This window comes from Cajanus cajan, chromosome 6 (assembly GCF_000230855.2).
Source record: "Cajanus cajan strain Asha chromosome 6, NIPB_CcT2T_4, whole genome shotgun sequence".
Taxonomy (NCBI): domain Eukaryota; kingdom Viridiplantae; phylum Streptophyta; class Magnoliopsida; order Fabales; family Fabaceae; genus Cajanus; species Cajanus cajan.
Window position 1 is genome coordinate 49,789,385 of NC_138522.1, and position 17,544 is coordinate 49,806,928.

General features: G+C 34.9%; 3 protein-coding genes across 6 annotated transcripts; 1 reads left to right on the forward strand and 2 right to left on the reverse strand.

The window, feature by feature from the left end:
• Nucleotides 1-3,586, reverse strand: LOC109791366 (uncharacterized). Its single transcript, XM_083077477.1, has 4 exons — nt 1,777-3,586; nt 877-1,689; nt 668-786; nt 1-581 (listed from the first exon to the last, which is right to left on the reverse strand). The coding sequence occupies exons 1-4, from the start codon at nt 2,765-2,767 to the stop codon at nt 117-119; spliced, it is 2,388 nt and encodes a 795-aa protein (XP_082933603.1). The 5' UTR covers nt 2,768-3,586; the 3' UTR covers nt 1-116.
• Nucleotides 3,587-3,724: 138 nt separating this feature from the next.
• On the reverse strand, nt 3,725-10,665 carry LOC109791368 (3beta-hydroxysteroid-dehydrogenase/decarboxylase). Of its 3 annotated transcripts, XM_020350662.3 has the most exons (12): nt 10,348-10,664; nt 10,193-10,282; nt 9,988-10,121; nt 9,640-9,810; nt 8,866-8,991; nt 8,367-8,446; nt 7,218-7,416; nt 6,800-6,911; nt 6,029-6,203; nt 5,697-5,853; nt 4,560-4,626; nt 3,725-4,043 (listed from the first exon to the last, which is right to left on the reverse strand). In XM_020350662.3, the coding sequence occupies exons 1-12, from the start codon at nt 10,577-10,579 to the stop codon at nt 3,901-3,903; spliced, it is 1,686 nt and encodes a 561-aa protein (XP_020206251.2). In that variant the 5' UTR covers nt 10,580-10,664; the 3' UTR covers nt 3,725-3,900. The 3 variants fall into 3 exon arrangements, with proteins under 3 accessions (XP_020206251.2, XP_029125684.2, XP_029125683.2); XM_029269851.2 differs by lacking the exon at nt 4,560-4,626 and having other exon boundaries at nt 10,348-10,665; XM_029269850.2 differs by lacking the exons at nt 3,725-4,043; nt 4,560-4,626 and adding an exon at nt 5,118-5,385 and having other exon boundaries at nt 10,348-10,665.
• Nucleotides 10,666-10,750: 85 nt separating this feature from the next.
• On the forward strand, nt 10,751-17,208 carry LOC109791367 (sterile alpha motif (SAM) domain-containing protein). 2 transcript variants are annotated; one of them, XR_014434869.1, is made up of 10 exons: nt 10,751-11,382; nt 11,458-11,610; nt 12,110-12,511; nt 13,001-13,064; nt 14,058-14,275; nt 14,378-14,491; nt 15,762-15,867; nt 16,115-16,409; nt 16,488-16,591; nt 16,875-16,892. XR_014434869.1 is itself a non-coding variant. In XM_020350661.3 (10 exons), the coding sequence occupies exons 1-10, from the start codon at nt 10,837-10,839 to the stop codon at nt 17,017-17,019; spliced, it is 2,064 nt and encodes a 687-aa protein (XP_020206250.1). In that variant the 5' UTR covers nt 10,767-10,836; the 3' UTR covers nt 17,020-17,208. The 2 variants fall into 2 exon arrangements, 1 of the variants encoding a protein (XP_020206250.1); XM_020350661.3 differs by having other exon boundaries at nt 10,767-11,382; nt 16,115-16,326; nt 16,875-17,208.
• The last annotated feature ends 336 nt before the right edge of the window (nt 17,209-17,544 follow it).

A 17,544-nucleotide genomic window follows, 5' to 3' on the forward strand; every position in this document is an offset into this window, starting at 1 on the left:
TGCATTAAACATTTTTAATAATTAAAAGTTCATAGTACTCAAACAATACATAATATAAAATGTCTCCAAAACAAAGTGTTAAAGCTCTAAGTAAGTAAAAAATTAAACATTATAGTTTAATCTTCTTCCTCATCAAGATTAAAGTCTTCCTCTCCCTCAAATTCATCACTCCCACTAGCATTAGAATTATATTCTTCTTCTTCCTCTACATCATCATCCTCGTCTTCTAGTACTTCCATCACTTTTTTTCCTTTATCTTTCTTGGATGTAGATGCAATTGTTGATGTCTTGTTCACTTGTGTTTGTCTCCTAGTGTATTTCAAAGGTTCACCGGCACCACTTGCTTGGGCAACATCTCTCCAAGTCAAAACATCATCATCAAACACCAAGTCATCTTCAAATTCATCCTCATCATTCTCTTCTCCCAACATCCATTCATTGTTATCATCAACTTCATTCAAAGCAATTGGATCAATTGGATCTTGACACTCAAAGCGTTCTTGAAGAGCTTGATTATATTTAATAAAAACCAAGTCTTGAAGCTTTTGGTGCTCAAGCTTACTTCTCTTCTTTGAGTGAATCTATAATAATTTAACAACATGATGTTAGTTAATTTTCCATTTTCAATAGTAAACTCAAATTTAAATCCACTAATTCATTAACTTACATGCTCAAAGGTACTCCAATTACGCTCACAACCAGATGAGCTACACGTCAAGCTTAGTACCTTAATGGCAACAATTTGCAAATGTGGTGTATGTCCTCCATACATCTTCCACCACTTAGCTATAAATGCAAATATTATTATATAAATAAATTATCAAATAACTATAAAATTTGTAAGTGAAGTTGAAGCTTAAGAAAAGTCTCACTTACCAGGAGCCATTTTAACTCTTGCTCTAACTGCTGCAGGAATGCCAAATCTTCCTCCTGCCCTTTTATATATTGCCAATTGATTGTGAACATTGTCTACAATGTCATTATTTTCACAAAGCCTATCAATACATTTGAAAAGGCCATCCACCACTTCATCATCAGCATCCATTCTTGTTGAATTTTTGTAATAAAACTCAGGATTTAGATAATATCCTGCTGCATGCAACGGATGATGGAGTTGACAATCCCATATTCTATCAGCAATTGCAAATATATCCTTATATTTTTCTTCATTATGATTAAAAGAATTTTGAATTGCCTCCTTAGCCCTCTCCATTGCTTCATAAATGTAACCCATTGCCAGTTTTTTTTCATTATCTACCAACCTCAACACACGTACAATAGGCCCCATAGCCTTTAAAGCATAAACAACATCACTCCAAAATGTAGGCATAAGAACAATCTCCGTTGCTTTCTTCCCCTTAGCTTCTTTGGCTCCTTTTGATTGCAACCATTCGTCGGAAGTAAACATCCTTCTAAGATTTGCCTTTAACTTATGCAATCGTTGCAAAGTAAGGAAGGTGGTAGCAAATCTTGTAACTCCATGCCTCACCAATTCAACCTTATTTGTATACTTCCTCATGGTATTTAGGGTCAAGGTATGATTATAAATGTAACCCACGAGCTTGATGCCTCTTTGTATTACCCTTTTAACTTTAGGGATCTTTCCAATATCTTCTAGCATCAAATCAAGACAATGAGCAGCACATGGAGTCCAAAATAAATGTGGTCTCACAGTTTGTAAAATTTTGCCTAAAAACACAATAACAAAATAATTAAAATTAGAATTTATAACTTATAATCGTATGAGTATAAAATTAGAATATAATTGATTCTTACCCGCCATAACATAATTGCTTCCATTATCTGTTACTACTTGAACAAAATTTTTCTCTCCAATTTCCTCAACAAAACTATTTAAAAGTTCAAACACCTTCTCACCGGTCTTGGTATATTCAGAAGCATCCACACTCTTCACAAACATTGTTCCTATTGAACTATTAACCAAAAAGTTAATCAAAGTTCTACTTTTCCTATCTGTCCAACCATCAGACATAATTGAGCACCCATATTTTACTCTCTCTTCTTCATGGCCCTTCAATAAGCCCTTGGTGTATTCCAACTCTTTTTTAAGGAGTGACACTCTTAATTCATGGTAGCTTGGTGGCTTTAAATGGGGACCATAGGTGCCAATAGCTTCAACCATCAATTTGAAGCTCTTTGATCTAGCAACATTAAATGCAATTCCATTCCGATAAAAAAAGCGAGCAATGTATTGAATTACCCTTGCTCTTGCTTCCTTGTTACAACCATCATTTAAACTTGTTTGCCACAACCCCTTATTCAATTTGATACTTTCTTCTGCCTTTCTAGTAAAATGCAAATCAAGGGGACCTTTGACATTTATACCCCTCCTCTTGGAAACAGAAGTGGCTTCACTTGATGTAGATGAAGGTCTCTTAATTCTAGCAATGGCTTGGATGTCATCCTCCTCTTCATTTTCATCTACGCACTCCATATATACTTCTGAGGCAATTTTTTTACTCTCATAGGCAGCCTTCATTTCCAATTTTAGATCCTCAGGAATTTTTCTACAAGCACCTACATTGCCTTTTATTTCAAGTTGATGTCTTTTTGCTCTAGTAATTCCACCAGTAGATGTTTTCAGACAAAAATCACACGTGACACTCTTCCTATTATTTTTGTCTTTTAAGCTGTTCCACTTCCAAAAGACATCAATATTGTCACCAGTGGGCTTAAACATTTCTGTTCTGGGAGTGGGACCAGAATTGAGATTAGTTTCAATTCCAGCAGAGATTGGTTGGCTCATGATTAAACTGATTATCAAAGACAAAAACAACCTAATAAAAATATAATAGAATCAGAAACTAAAAAAAATATGCTGCTGAAATAGAAATAGAATTTTCTGAAATTAAAAATAAAATTTTCTGAATTAAATTTAATCAGAAATTAAAAATAAAATTTGCTGAATTAAATTTAATCAGAAATTAAAAATAAAATTTTCTGAATTAAATTTAATCAGAAATTAAAAATAAAATTTTCTGAATTAAATTTAATTAGAAATTAAAAATTAAATTTGCTGAATTAAATTTAATCAGAATTTAAAAATAAAATTTGTTGAATTAAATTTAATCAGAATTTAAAAATAAAATTTGTTCAATTAAATTAAATCAGAAATTAAAAAAAAATCAGTTGAAATAATTTAATAAATAATTAAAAAAAAAAATATGTTGCATGTTGCATAAAAGACATCCTCGAAGGAGAATAGAAGGAGAATAAAAGACAAACGCGCGTCGGAGCTTGCGGCCACGTCAGAGCTGCGTCAGACCTGGAGGCGCGTCGGAGTCTGAGGTGCATCGGAGCTGGAGGCACGTCGACGATGGAGGTGCGTCGGAGCCGGAGTTCGTCGGAGCTGCACGCTGCACGCACAATAGCCAGAGAAGAAGAAAGGGAGAGACGAAAGGAGGGGTTTGGTTTGGATGAATCTGAAATCGCGAAAGGGAAAGGGAGGATTAGGGCAAAAAAACCCCATTGAAAAGACCGACTTACCCTTAATGAAGGGTAAGTCTGAAATCGCGCCGCGATTCCGCGATTTGGGCCGCTCCGCTCCGCCTCCGACGCGGCCGCTACACAAATCCGCTCCGCTCCAGCAGCGAGATTGCGGGGTGAAGCCGCTCCGCTCCGGAGCGCCCCGATAGCGGCCGCTCCGGCCGCTATTGACTATATGATCTATATATTTCATGAAATATAAATGTCAGTGTTTGGATAAGAAAACAATTTTGCAAGTTGACTATATAAGGTGTAACTATCTAAGAAAAAAGCTAGTGCAACTTTCAGAATCAAATTACATTACAATTATTGTACAACCATACATGAAAATTCCAACGAATATGCAAGGTTCATCTATCTAAGAGAAAAAACTAGTGCTTCAAAAGCTATCAATCAATCTTTCTTTGAAGAAAGAAACTTCTTGGTGAAATCAGATTTCAATTTGCATCCAAAAGAATGTGTTTTTATAAATATGCCATCAATGTCCTCCTCCTTCTTTTCGTACACGTAGAAAGCTAAAAACGCCAAGGCAACTCCTGTCCACGACAAGAAACAAACTAGCATCAATCCTCACCCAAAAACAGAAAATAAAAAAATAAATTAGCATCATTGCAATCGGGGCACTGGATTCAAACAAAACACATATTAGGAGGCCGCGAAGAAGCTTGTCTTCTGGCAACAGCTGCAGAAAAAAGTGATCCAACGGGGCATGACATGAAGCATGTCACCCTCAGCCTCAGGAATGTCAAGTCAAATTATTCCATGAGGTATTCATAAAAGCACAGAGCTACAGATTTCTGAATGCTGATTACAAATGATTATTTTTTAAATAAAGCGTTATCAAACTTCAAACACGATTCAAAATTAATGTCACAAATCTATTCGAATTCAAGTAATAATATAATATTGAACTCTTGTCATAATTTTGTTATTTGCAGTAATAGAGTCAATTAAATAAAGGCAAGCAAAGCAGCATATTTTATGCGCAGAGAAATTCATGTTAGCACATGCATGTGAGCAAAAGTGTGTTGTGTGTAAGAGAGAGAGATAACCTATAGTATACAAGTTCCGAAGTGAAAAGGCTCCAAGGAAGCTAAGAATGAGCAGAGTGAAAACAGCCTATTGGATCAGCAAGGGAAAGATGTGTCAGCGCTTCTGATACTGCAACTTATACTCCGTGAATTGTGTGGATAAGTAAGCTTGCTTATAAACCAAATTTTACATATAAATTTTAAGATGCATGAATATTTTATAATTAAAATAATTTTACAAATAAAAATAAAAAAATCAAGATTTTTATTTAAATAATGAATATTTTACCATATTAAATAAGAATATATTAAAGAGATGATATTTTTTAATTTGTTCCAGATGTTAAATAATTTTTTTTTGAATCAAGCACATCATTTTTATTGATGCATCAAAATTTAAAATTTTAAAACTAAATTCAAATTAGGATCAATTTAAATTATAATAATGTAAAATTTCAATTTATCTAAAAAGGAAAGATACTTTAATTTGATATAATGTATCAAGATTTAAATTTTATATCAAGTTTAAATTGAAATAGAATTTAAATAATAGTATTTGAAAGGAATAACAAATTTATAAAAGCTCAATACAGGAAAATCAGCATGATTTGATGAAGAGAATAACTCTTAAAGATACTCCTATTTAAGAGTGATGACTCAAATTTATAATATACCAGTGGATAGGTAAAAGTCAACAAGTTAAATTAAATTTGGTCCATGTTCTTGAAACTTTTTGTTTTAGTTCCCTCATGAAAAAATCCTTACATTTTAGTCCTTATATGATAAATGTTCACAAACCAATCTCCACCCCCTTTTGCTGAAGTTACAACAGTGTTGGAAGTCGGAACTTTTTCATACAGGGAACAAAATGAGAAAAAAGTGTCAGGTATAGATAAGGAAACCAAAATGAAGTGTTTTATTTTTGTGCATGTGTAGAGACAAAAACTAGAAACGTTGTCAAGTATAGGGACCAATTGTAAACATTTTTTATGTAAAAACCAAAATGTAGAATCTTTTCATGTGAGGACTAAAACAGAACAGTATGAGGAGTAGGAACGAAAATTTTAATTTAACCAAATTGATGTATGCATCATATACTTCATAGACATCACAGCAGCAAGCAACGGCAAGGAAATATAGGCAATGCAATGCATATACCTTGAAGAACAGCACCCAATCATTCCCTTCTGCAAGGGATTTCAAAACATTCACAGCAATATTCCATGATGAGGCCACTGAGACAGCAATTTTATGTGACATATCTTCTGATAGTTGAAACCATGATTTGGGCATTTTCTCAACAGTATACCCCAATCTGCATAAGAGCACAAAGTAGAGCAATAGCATTTATTTTCACATTAAAAACTTCACTTCTAACAGCTGGATTATCTTTATATTTATCATAATAATAATACATTATCGGACAAGTTAATTGTACCATAAAATGTTAAATGACAACTGCCATATTCAACAGTACTTAGTATACTTACATTTTTGCAGGTAGAATGCCATGAATGAATAAAAAGATGGATGCGAACAATAGAACCTTTGTCAGAGCACTAATGATCGTATTTTCAGATGCAATGAAGTTGAAGTATATTGCAATCAACACTAACAATGCGGTGAAAGTTTTCTTTTTATCCTTCCAAAGCAATGTGTCAGCAACTGCAAATTAGTAGATCAATCAAAACTAACAGATAACTAAATGTAAACTGTAAAATTACTCCCAGCATGAACTGATCACTGTTATGTTGGTATATTAGGTAGAAGAGATCTGGTAGCATTGATCATGCAAATAGATAATAACCGATCAATTTATATAATCAACTTAGAAATATTAACTCCAAAATTTGAACTTACGAGTTCAATTCAATTGTTGTTTCAGCTTTTCAGGCTTCTAAAGCACATACATGCTTTATTTCAATTTTAAAAAGTAATTTAACAAGATTGAGATACGTGGATATTAGGTAGTATATGATAAGGACCTGCCATTGTGAGCATAAACAACAACTTCCTGCACTATCAGTTACTATTTTAATAGATTTATCTGATCTGGAAAATATATGGTATGTATTTTACATGTCTATCAATATGCTCCTGATCATAATCTAACCAGACTCGGGACAATCAAAGTCATGTGCTTATTCTTATATGACTATCAACATTGCAATTCTCCTTTACAATAAACGCAGACCAAAAGTAAAAACAGCAAGTCCAGATTGTCCAAACAAAGTTAGATATATATAGTTGATTATTCACACCTTTTCCACTTCCAAGATATTTGGAAGCTTTTGAGGGACCTTCTCTTTTAGTTTTAGGTTGATTTTCAGCCTTCAAGTGTGTGAATGATTCAATTGTCCTCCGCATACCCTCCTGCAAGAAAAATTACAATCTCATTATTATGGCTGAAGCACATGGGAAAGAAATAGGATTAACATATATACTAACTGCAATAGATGTAAGAGCATTGTTGCACTGAAATATCATCCATTTAAGTATAACATCTTATACTTGGTTTCATAATACATTAAGATAATCTTAACTCATTATAATCAGTGATTTTGGGGGTCTTGAGTTAACCATGTTCTCATCATGTTTTTTCTCTTTTAAAGTATGAACACAATGAATGTTCATGATAGGGCGTATAAAATATTATTACTTTTCTGAGCATAAGAGAACCTGTAGTGTTATGATGGGTGCATAGCCAAGGCGATCCTTTGCTTTTGAGCAATCAAAAGTTCTGCTGCAAGATGTCAGTCTTATTCTTGAGGGGGTTAACTGAGGCACCTTCATCCCATATGGGCCTAGCAGCTTATATATCCACTCCACCAAATGTGCAATGGGCATGATAACAAAGGTAGGGATCTTTATTCTTGGCCTGCAAACTACATCACTCAGATAACAAAGGAATGTGGCATTGATAATGCCATAATGATGTTCATGTTTGTTTATCTGAATGAAAAGACATTATATTCCTTATTTAATTTAAATATAAAAGCATGAAACAGAAAAACTTATGAATGATTGATTAATAATAAGAACTGTATATTCTAATTAACACAAACAAGTCATCATTAAGAATAAAATAGATAACAAATAATAGCCACTAGCCACAACAGCAAGACAAAAAATTCCATAATCCAACATCCCAAATTGACATTAACTTCAGCCTAATTCTGATGATAAAGCACAACTAAAATTCACATATTTCATACTAAGGAACAAAACAAAGAAAAAGGAAGTATGAATGTTTACTGAGTATACTCATATAGCACTTTTGATTATAATCTGACAATTCCAAACTGCCACCATGTTCCTTCTTTAAATAAATAGAGCACGTGTGATGCAGAGTAAATAGCAGTCTTTTTTAATTTTGCATTAGTGTTCTAAGGCTTCACCTTAGACTAATCTAATTTGGCTAATAGGTGAGTAAAGTTTGACTAAAGATTGTTTTCGTCAAAGATTGAACTCAAACACTATTTGATCAATTCGACTTTGGGTTCAACCCAGTCTAAGATAATTTGTTGTATTTAATTTTTTAAATTTTGGAAAAATTTCTGTATCTCTTGATAGCTTCGATGTTTGATCACAATTTGACTATTGGTCCATTCTAGGATTACAAATACTCCTTTTCTAAGCTTCAAATTGGTATTATTTTCGTAAATTATTAATTATTAACTATAAAAAAAAAGTTTTAAGTTTTTGCATGGAATTTATGGGTGCTTTGGATCCTTGGTTTTACATTAGGGGAGAATCAAGAATAAAAAATGAGAGGTTACATAATAAGAACAAGAATTATCTAATGGTTAACAGTATGCATGAAACTACCTTTCATATCCAAGACCTTCCACTATTGCTGCCACGAACTCCCAAAATTTAATAGGCTCCATATTTGTTATGAAATATGCCTACAAAACAAAAATATGTTAACAAGAAAATACCAAAATAATTTCTAAGTTTCCTAACTTGCAAATCAAACAGTTTTTTCCCTCCTTTAGTAGGAAAATGCAATAATTCGTTCTTAATCTAACAAACTAGGTCACTGAGAAGTCTTCCCTCAGGCATTTTTTCATGTTTTCTCATTTTCCCAAATGAAGAGACTCTACCCATATCATTATCATTTCATCAATAGTTTACTTTCCCAGGTATAAATACACCTGTGATTCTGTGAAGAACCAACAACCATTCAACAACAAAGATTCCCTATCCAAACCATTAAACATTTCATCATCTCTTCTCTGCATGTTTGCCTTTTAATTTTCATTTACTAACAGTTAACACAAACAAACAAAATATACTAAGTAATTGCAGAATCTTTCAGTTGTACCTCTCCGGAAGCTTTTTCTGAAACTGACCCTCCTGAAGCTAGAGCTCGTTCAGCACATATATGGCCATGAGCCACATTTTCAACATATGTGAAATCATAAAGGTTATTGCCATCTCCAATAATGAACTGGTCAAGAGAGAAATACAAATAAGAGGATCAAAGAAAGGTTGAAGAAAGTTTCTGCTACTAGTAAGTAGTTAAAGATGCATATTTCTTTGCAACCATTTTTGAACATATGCCTCCCAAAGTGATAAAGCAAAATGTTTTTGTTATCAGTCTCAGTCCAATTTCATTCAATTTGTGGAAAGTTTCTGATTCATCAAGATGGTCCTAAGGCTAATAAATAAATTGTTGTAGATTACATTGTCATTAGTATTCAATTAGTTATTTAAGAACTAAAAAGAACTAAATATTTACCAAGATCCCACATATGCACAACATATAACATTTAGCACAAACTGATCCAAGAGTCAACACCAGTTTACACAGCACAACACCAGTCAATGGGCTCAAAAACCCAGTCAAGATAATTGTTAACTTAAGTCATTACACTCAACCACAAGGCACAGGATGTAGAGCATAAAGCAGACCTAATAGAAGAAATGAAGCTTCCTTTAGTCATATCATATGCAATAGATGCAACAGATACATTTCATGCCTTTAGTTCCTAAATGACTCCCAAGTCCCAAGGTATAACAATGATGCCAAACAACGAAGTTACACACACACTTAGACACTAAAATCTACATCGATAGGAGGAAAAACTATATCTACCTTAGATTTCCCTTTCCTGGCAGCATCAACTAGTGAAGGCACCAACAGTTTATCACCAGGCCCAAAAATGCTGCTAGGGCGTATGCAGCATGTTCGGAGCCCATTAGTCCCATTGGCTTTAATAACCAATGCCTCACCCTGGGCTTTCGTCGCTGAATAATGATCATTAGGCTGAAAAAAACGATATCAGCATAGGACTACCCCAATCGGTCTAATAATAACAAGATTGATACATAAAGATATCAAAACATAAACATGACTGATAGAAAATATAATATCGAAAGCTGAAACTAATAAACACGCTTGAATTTGTCATTTAAGCAAAGGGAGAATTGCTGAAGTGTGTACCGAATGCGTATAAGGCATTGTTTCGTTTCCATTATAGATTCCATGCACGCCATCGAAGACCACGCTGGGAGAGCTGGTGTAAATGAGTCGCTTCACATTGAGCTCCAAACAAGCATCGATGACGTTCTTCGTCCCTGACGAAAGAAATGTCTCAGCTGGATTCAATTCAAAGAAGCAAATAACACGCGGAAGAGTGAGGTTTTACCTTGCACGTTGACGGAATGATGAAGCTGGTAGTTGTTGATGGAAGAGTTCGGAGCAGCCATGTGAAACACAACCTCAACTCCCTCCAATGCTGCACCAGTCATAAAACGACATTAGCGATAGCGAGCGATACGAAGAAGAAAGAGTAGAAGTTACCTTTTAATACTTGGGCCTTGTTGCGAAGATCGACGGAGACATATTGGGCCCGACCAGAGTGTAAGGCCTGGCCGAGAAGCCCCAACTGCTCGGCGGGCTCGAGAACAACGCTGGCTTCCAAATCAGCGATGCGAACGCCGTACTCGTTGTACCGGATTAGCATTTCCACCAAATGCCGAGCGGCGAAACCCCGACCTCCGGTCACCACGCACCACCGGTCTTCCGCTGCCATGGTCAAACGAAATGCTCACCTGATTCGAATCGCAGATTCACACTAACACACACCACAGTGTAGACGAGACAAAAGTGAAGCAGCAACTAACAACCCTTTATTTCTTTTAATATGAAAAAAAAAGGTGGCTTTATTGGGCCCGGGCCTAGTTATTGCAACGATGGGCTTGGCCCAGGCATAAAATAAATTCCATTCCCTCTAAAAAATTTGAAAAGCGCGTCATCTTGTTTGAAGTTTGCAGAGAAAGAACGCGAGAGATGATTTCCACAATGAGTTGGGAAGAGAGCGACGAATTTGAGATCCCTCTTACCCAAACGACAACGAATTTTCACGCCCTCGCTTCCATTGACAACAATCAACGTCCATCCAAGAAACCTAAACGCAAAACGACGACGCTTGATAGCATTGGGAAGGAGAATCTCCCTCCTTGCGAAATTGAGAATTGCAGCTTGGATTTCATTCCTTCCACCATAGATTGTGTTTCTCTTTGCAGCGCTCAACGTTCGGGACAAGAGGACACTGTTTCTTCTCCTTCCTCTTCCGAGTCTTTGTCGGAGCTGAAAACGAAAGGGAATTATCTCCGCAACTCGATAGAGTCGAAGCTGGTGGTTTCGAGAACCGGCGCGGTTAACTGTGCAGAAGCAGAGTCTGATTCGGAGCTTGGTCTGTTGCTGAATTTGTGCGAGGAGTTAGAGGAAGTAGATAGTTCCGTTCGGTGTCCTCTGTGTGAGGTTGATATTTCGAACTTGACTGAGGAACAGCGACATCTTCATACCAATAATTGTCTTGACGAAGGAGATGAGGTAAGATTTGCACCCTTCGTGAAACGGGGAACTTAATCGTCACAATCTAATGCTGTAAATTGTAACGTTATGCAGGTTGCACTTCTTAATGACGAGAAGGGTGCTCAACATTTGCCAAAAGTTGCTTCTGTTCTTGATTGGCTACGCGGGCTTGGTTTGGAGAAGTATGAAGACGTTTTCGTTAGGGAAGAAGTTGATTGGGACACCTTGCAGTGGCTCACGGAAGAGGTCAGCTTGTGTTTGTTACTTGAGTTCTTTTATTCCATTAGTTTTAGGTTCATAACTGTTGCCACATTTGTTGCTTGAATTTGGGGGTTTTGTTAGTTTTAGGTTCTTCATTGAAGGATTGGAAATTTTTTGTTCAGCTTTCAGCTTTAAATTAAAATGCAACTTATATTTGTTATTCTTCCCCGCTTAAAGACCAATCTTTTGGTGTCCAACTAATGGGATAAGTAATTATTTGGCAATTTGGGCTTAGAGTGTTCATGGATCTTGACTTAACAGTCTAAGCTTTTAGGAGACTTTTTAACTACTTAATGAGGTTGTTGTTGGAAATATAAGGATGTGTTTGCTTTTGGATTTTGGCATCCCAAATTAAAAAGGAGAGCTACTGGTGTAAAACACAAATGTACTACTGCTTGTATTAAGTAGTGTCCGTGTCTATTTACTTTGTTGTTAAAGATGTATGTAAGCTGATTTCCCCCCTCTTTTCCTTCTGTATCTGCAGGATCTCTTAAGCATGGGTATCACTGCACTTGGGCCGAGAAAAAAGATTGTGCATGTCCTGTGTGAACTTAGAAAAGGAAATGCCCCTACAAATGAGAAACAAGAGGATGTTTTGGCAGAGCCTAGAAGGATTAGAAACCAGAAAGTCAAATTAAAACATGACAAATCTGATAGCAAAGTTGATGGCACTAGTAAACCAGTGGCAAACAAATTAATTACTGAATATTTTCCGGGCTTTGCTTCCAAAGAAAAGAAAGTTTCTGCTTCTCCCAGAGAACAACAGGAGATGAAAAACAGTGGTTTGGATTCTGGTCGTAAGCACAAATCAAAAAATATGCCAACAAATAGAAAGCTCCGCGATGTTCCCAAATGGTGTGCCGTACAAGGAACGCCTTTCCGAGTGGTAAATAGAAGTTTAAAAGATACACGTGTATTTGATATGTGCTGATGTATATTCCCTTTATGCATTCCTGGAGGACTGTGGAATTGGAAATATCGTAGTCAGAAGGAAAGCTTTTTCTAAATGGTCTGAAAAAAACATGTTTTTTTACATTCGACTCGTGCTTTTGATGCATTCACGGAAAAAGGGTTTTTTCATGTGTGGTGCTTGGTAACTGATTTCCATATCCATTCAAGGAAATGCTTATTGGTCACTTGTAAGACAATTAAAACTGAGCATGCACATCAATCACGTTTCATGTTGACCTGCAGAACTAGGAAATAAAATTGAAGAAAAAGAACAGAAAATATGGATCTCATATTCATCCGCAACTAGCCAATACATTATGAACGTCAATATCTAAGAAACTTCTGTTATTCTATCATCATTATTGCCCTATCTTGTTTTGATGTAGGTCCGGGTGTTTGACAAATACATTTAATTTTTATGCAGGATGCTTTCAAATATCTCAGAGGAGATTGTTCCCACTGGTTTCTCTCACACTTCCACTTGGACCGTAAGTCTACTTCTATCGTAAAAAAAATTCAGTTGAGTCACCTGTTTTCATGCAACAAATGTGTTTGTGTATGCGTATTATATATATATATATATATATATATATATATATTAATTTAGATTGATTATTGTGTTATATTCTTGATTTGTTTAAATCTGGTTGACATTTAAGTAATTTAACACAGTTGTTTTCACTCAATTTTATTTATAGTTTGGATTTGGGATGTAAGTTCTGTTATTAAGATGTGATCTATTTAGTAGGCCCACAGATTGTTAGCTCTAAGTAGATTTAACACTGATCTCTCCATCAAGTGGTGAAAATATTAAGTTTGTATAATTTTGGTATGTTTTCTCTACATAATGCTAGACTTTGGTCATACAATTTGAATATACAATTACTATATCTTAGAATTATTGTCTTTAAGTCTCAATTCAATTCCACAAAACCGATTCATAATATGAAAATTGACCAAATTTTAAAAGTTCTACTGAGTCATTTCTAGTCGATGTGAAACTAAACTGCCTATGAGTTGCATTCTAGCAGCTGCACTCTATGAAGCCTAACTCATTCTTTTTAGTTAGCCCCTTTGTGGTAGCTCTTTCTGGCGAAGGGGTGACAGCAATTAATGCGACTCTCCGACACTATGCAAATCATATGTTCACATTGGGAGATCAAACGTGTGCATCGTGACAGACATTTTGGTGAAACACCTTTTGATGCTTCCTTGATATATGGATGTGCATTAAATTTGTCATGTAAAAATGTGTATTATGTTTTCTTTCAAACTACATTTGGGTGTTTTGGTGCTTTTCCCTGTCAGGAAAACATTAGAGTTTCATATCACGTTAAAATTCATTGGAGACATTAGTTTAAACTACCAAAAAAAAAATAATGGAGTTCCTTTTGTCCAGCTCCTTGTAAGTGGATTATTACAGCCATAATCAAATTTTTCCAAGTCACGCCTTGGCTGTTGGTTTTCATTTGTGAATGCAGATTATCAAGGTCTCACTAAGTCGTTCAATCATGGAAAGATCTATTGTTCCTCCATTACAGCTAGACTTGTAAATATGAACATTGGGATTTCATATGATAAATTACATGTTTTGCCTCTGAATCAAAAGGTAGAAATAGCTGGTATTGATGTGACTTGCTTGGATGCCAACCATTGTCCAGGTTCCATAATCATACTCTTTCAACCTCCGAATGGTAAGGTGTGGCTTGGATTGACTTACTGATGAGCTTAACTATAGTTTTCTAGTTATCCATTGTTGTGTTAGAATTGACTAATGAGTTGATGTTTTCCTTCCATTTAGGCGGTGCTTCACACTGGTGATTTCCGCTTTAGTGAAGAAATGGCAGTCAATCCATTACTGCAGATGTGTCCTATCAATACTCTAATCCTTGATACAACATACTGTCACCCACAGGTGAGTCCATACGTGAATAATGGAATCCCCTCTTTAAAAATGTACAAGTTTTTACTTCGGAACTGTGCCTCCATAAATTTATTTGTGTCCAATATCAGAATAAATTAAAAAAAAAAAGAGTAGGATGTTTGTACTCCATCTACTCGAGGTTGAGTTAAAGTGAACTGATTTTCAATCAAATTGGAATCTGTCTTTAGTTTGTTAGAGGCATTGGATTCTGACAGAGCCAATCTATGATGGTTGGCTTGTCAGGACTCAGTAGCATGTGGCAGTATCTTCGTAATTCACAAAAGTCTGCTAATTTGGTGCATATTTGATTCAATTATTTTGGAGAAACATTCACTTATATTTGTAAGCTTCTTGAAAATGCTTTTGAAACAAGCGGTTATTTCCTGGAAATTATTTTTTCCCAAACATGTTTGTTTTCTGAAAAATAGTAAAAAAAAATTGGTTTTTTTTTTTCAGTTAGAGAAAGTTGCTTTCAAGAAAAAAAAAATCCAAGTTGTTTTAAAATGTTATCCAAACACACTAATGAATGTTATAGTTTAGTATGAATCTATGAGGATAAAAATCTCCATAAATATTTTTAAGAGGAAAAAATGTGAAGGAAAAATAAAATAAGTTTCTGTGTAAATTAATGTTTGCTCATACATAAATTAATTTGTAAAAATTCTCTTATATTAGCTTTTCCAAAAACTTACTTTTAAGTTATGAGTAAACTAGTTATAGGTTATAAAAACTATAATTTTTTACTATTTTCTTTTCTAGAAAGTGCTTACAAATTTATATAAATAGACTCTATGCCTAATATTACTTGTCATTTTAATAAACTACCCGCGTACCCCGTATACCTATACGCATGCCTGATTTAGACGGTCTTGGTAATTCACTGCAGAGATAGCTTAGTGCTAATTTATTCTTATCAAAAGATCAATTATGCTAGCTTATGCTTTATATTATACGTAATAATAATTTCAGCACGACCGCTTTTTCTATACAAATGGTTGTGGTGTGAATGCCTTATAACCATTCATGGTTGGAGAGAGAAAAACTAAGGTTTTAAAAGTAAATGAATAAGTGGCTAAACGCAACAAACTTTTTCCTTTTCAGAAGTCTTTTCCCCAAAAACACATTAGCACTACCATTTTTTTCATAACCTTTGCATATTGTTTATACAATTACATTTAGTTTGTTAAAATCGGTTCATATACTAGCTCCCTTTGACTCTAATAATAATTGTTTTCAATATTTGTTCTCTTTATCATTGCAGTATGACTTTCCGAAACAAGAGGCTGTAATACAATTCGTTATTGATGCCATACAAGCAGAAGCTTTTAATCCCAAGACTCTTTTTCTGATTGGCAGCTATACAATTGGTAGAGTTCAATACAACTTTCTTCCTGCATATTTATTCTATATACTTTACGAAAGTTATCTTGCCATTTATTATTTGTTTGACACATGTTGCAGTTTGGTAGTTAGTTGCCAAACAGCTGCTAAATGTAGGTTTGGGTAGATTTGTGTTTCTGTGGTAGTACTTCCCGACTACTTGGAAACTAACGAGGAAAAACTGAAAAGATGTTCAATGTCTCTTTTCCTCCCTTTTTTCCTATGTTTTTATAGGTAAAGAAAGGCTATTCTTGGAGGTTGCCCGTTCCCTTCGTAAAAAGGTTCACGTGACTGCGGCTAAGTTGCGTCTTTTAAAATGTTTGGAATTTAATGAGGAGGATATGCAGTGGTTTACTTCTAATGAACATGAAAGCAACATTCATGTTGCCCCTATGTGGACGCTCGCAAGCTTTAAAAGATTGAAGCACATATCAAGTCAATATAACGTGAGTGCTTCGGCTTGTTTTTTCTTGTACACAACATGCTAGCTTTGTTGTATTTTTCAATGTAGCAAGGAGCATATCTTGATGTACGCACACAGATCTACATTTTTCTTTTAACTTTTTAGTTCTACATTTCTAACATCAGATGCCTTTTCTTCAATTAGGGTCGGTACAATCTTATAGTTGCTTTCTCCCCCACTGGGTGGACGTTTGGCAAAGGTAAAAAGAAGTCTCCTGGAAGAAGATGGCAGCAGGGTACAATTATTAGGTGATGCTTTAATTTCCTCAATTACTGTCTGTTTTATTTTATTACATCTGGTTGAAATCTTGAATCATATATACCTGGAATTGATCCCAAAATCACTCAAGGTCTCCTTTTTCTTTCTACTCCTGGCCAATAAAGCTTGATTTACCAAAGTCTTGGCCTCATAAGTACTTTGAGTTATATTCGCTGGACTATTTATTAGGCGTGCAATGATAGTTGGAAGATCAGACTCATTTCCCATAAACTGTATAACCATTACCTAATCCAACTTTTCCTTGTTTATCAGATATGAAGTGCCCTACAGTGAGCATAGCAGCTTTACAGAACTCAAAGAGTTGGTAAAACTTGTATCTCCTGATAACATTATACCAAGTGTGAATAATGATGGACCACAATCTTCTGACGCAATGATTTCTCTATTGTTATCTTAATTTGTTCACTAAATGGGGTTTAGTCTACCATTGTGATTTGTGACGTGTACTGTATGATGAATCTTGAATAAAAGTCTAATGAATTTTGCCATACCTTTTTGAAAGGGAGATTTCCCTTTGTTTCTGTTGATATATTTATGAACAAGGAATTTGATAGATAAAATTTCTTACTACAGTGATCTTTAGTCAGATGCTTGTGTTATACTAACAGAAGTAACTTAACGTGCCAGATCACTTTTTTAGAGGTAGACTTGAGTTTGCCACGTTGCCAAAGGATCATGTGAAAAGATTGCAAATTAACAATACTCAAGTAGAAATGCCGTTCATACTTATATCCGGTAGTGTCGAGGTTTATGACTTTATGTCAACTGTGATCTAAATCTGAAGTGATTACTATTTGCTAGCTAAAACTATGCAACATGGTTTCGGACATGAAACTGGAACATAATACGGACACGATGATCCAGAAAGAAAAAAAAAAAAAGACATGAAGAAACAAAAAAATAAAATAAAAAAAATATATAT

Coding starts and splice junctions, on each gene's coding strand:
- LOC109791366 (XM_083077477.1), bottom strand. CDS start 2,767: ATGAGCCAACCAATCTCTGCTGGAATTGAAACTAATCTCAATTCTGGT. Junction 1,690..1,776: donor AAGCAATTATGTTATGGCGG/GTAAGAATCAAT, acceptor TTGTGTTTTTAG/GCAAAATTTTACAAACTGTG. Junction 787..876: donor AAGAGTTAAAATGGCTCCTG/GTAAGTGAGACT, acceptor TTGCATTTATAG/CTAAGTGGTGGAAGATGTAT.
- LOC109791368 (XM_020350662.3), bottom strand. CDS start 10,579: ATGGCAGCGGAAGACCGGTGGTGCGTGGTGACCGGAGGTCGGGGTTTC. Junction 10,283..10,347: donor CAAGGCCCAAGTATTAAAAG/GTAACTTCTACT, acceptor TGACTGGTGCAG/CATTGGAGGGAGTTGAGGTT. Junction 4,627..5,696: donor ATTGGGTGCTGTTCTTCAAG/GTATATGCATTG, acceptor CTGATCCAATAG/GCTGTTTTCACTCTGCTCAT.
- LOC109791367 (XM_020350661.3), top strand. CDS start 10,837: ATGATTTCCACAATGAGTTGGGAAGAGAGCGACGAATTTGAGATCCCT. Junction 13,065..14,057: donor CTCACACTTCCACTTGGACC/GTAAGTCTACTT, acceptor TTGTGAATGCAG/ATTATCAAGGTCTCACTAAG. Junction 16,592..16,874: donor CAGCAGGGTACAATTATTAG/GTGATGCTTTAA, acceptor CTTGTTTATCAG/ATATGAAGTGCCCTACAGTG.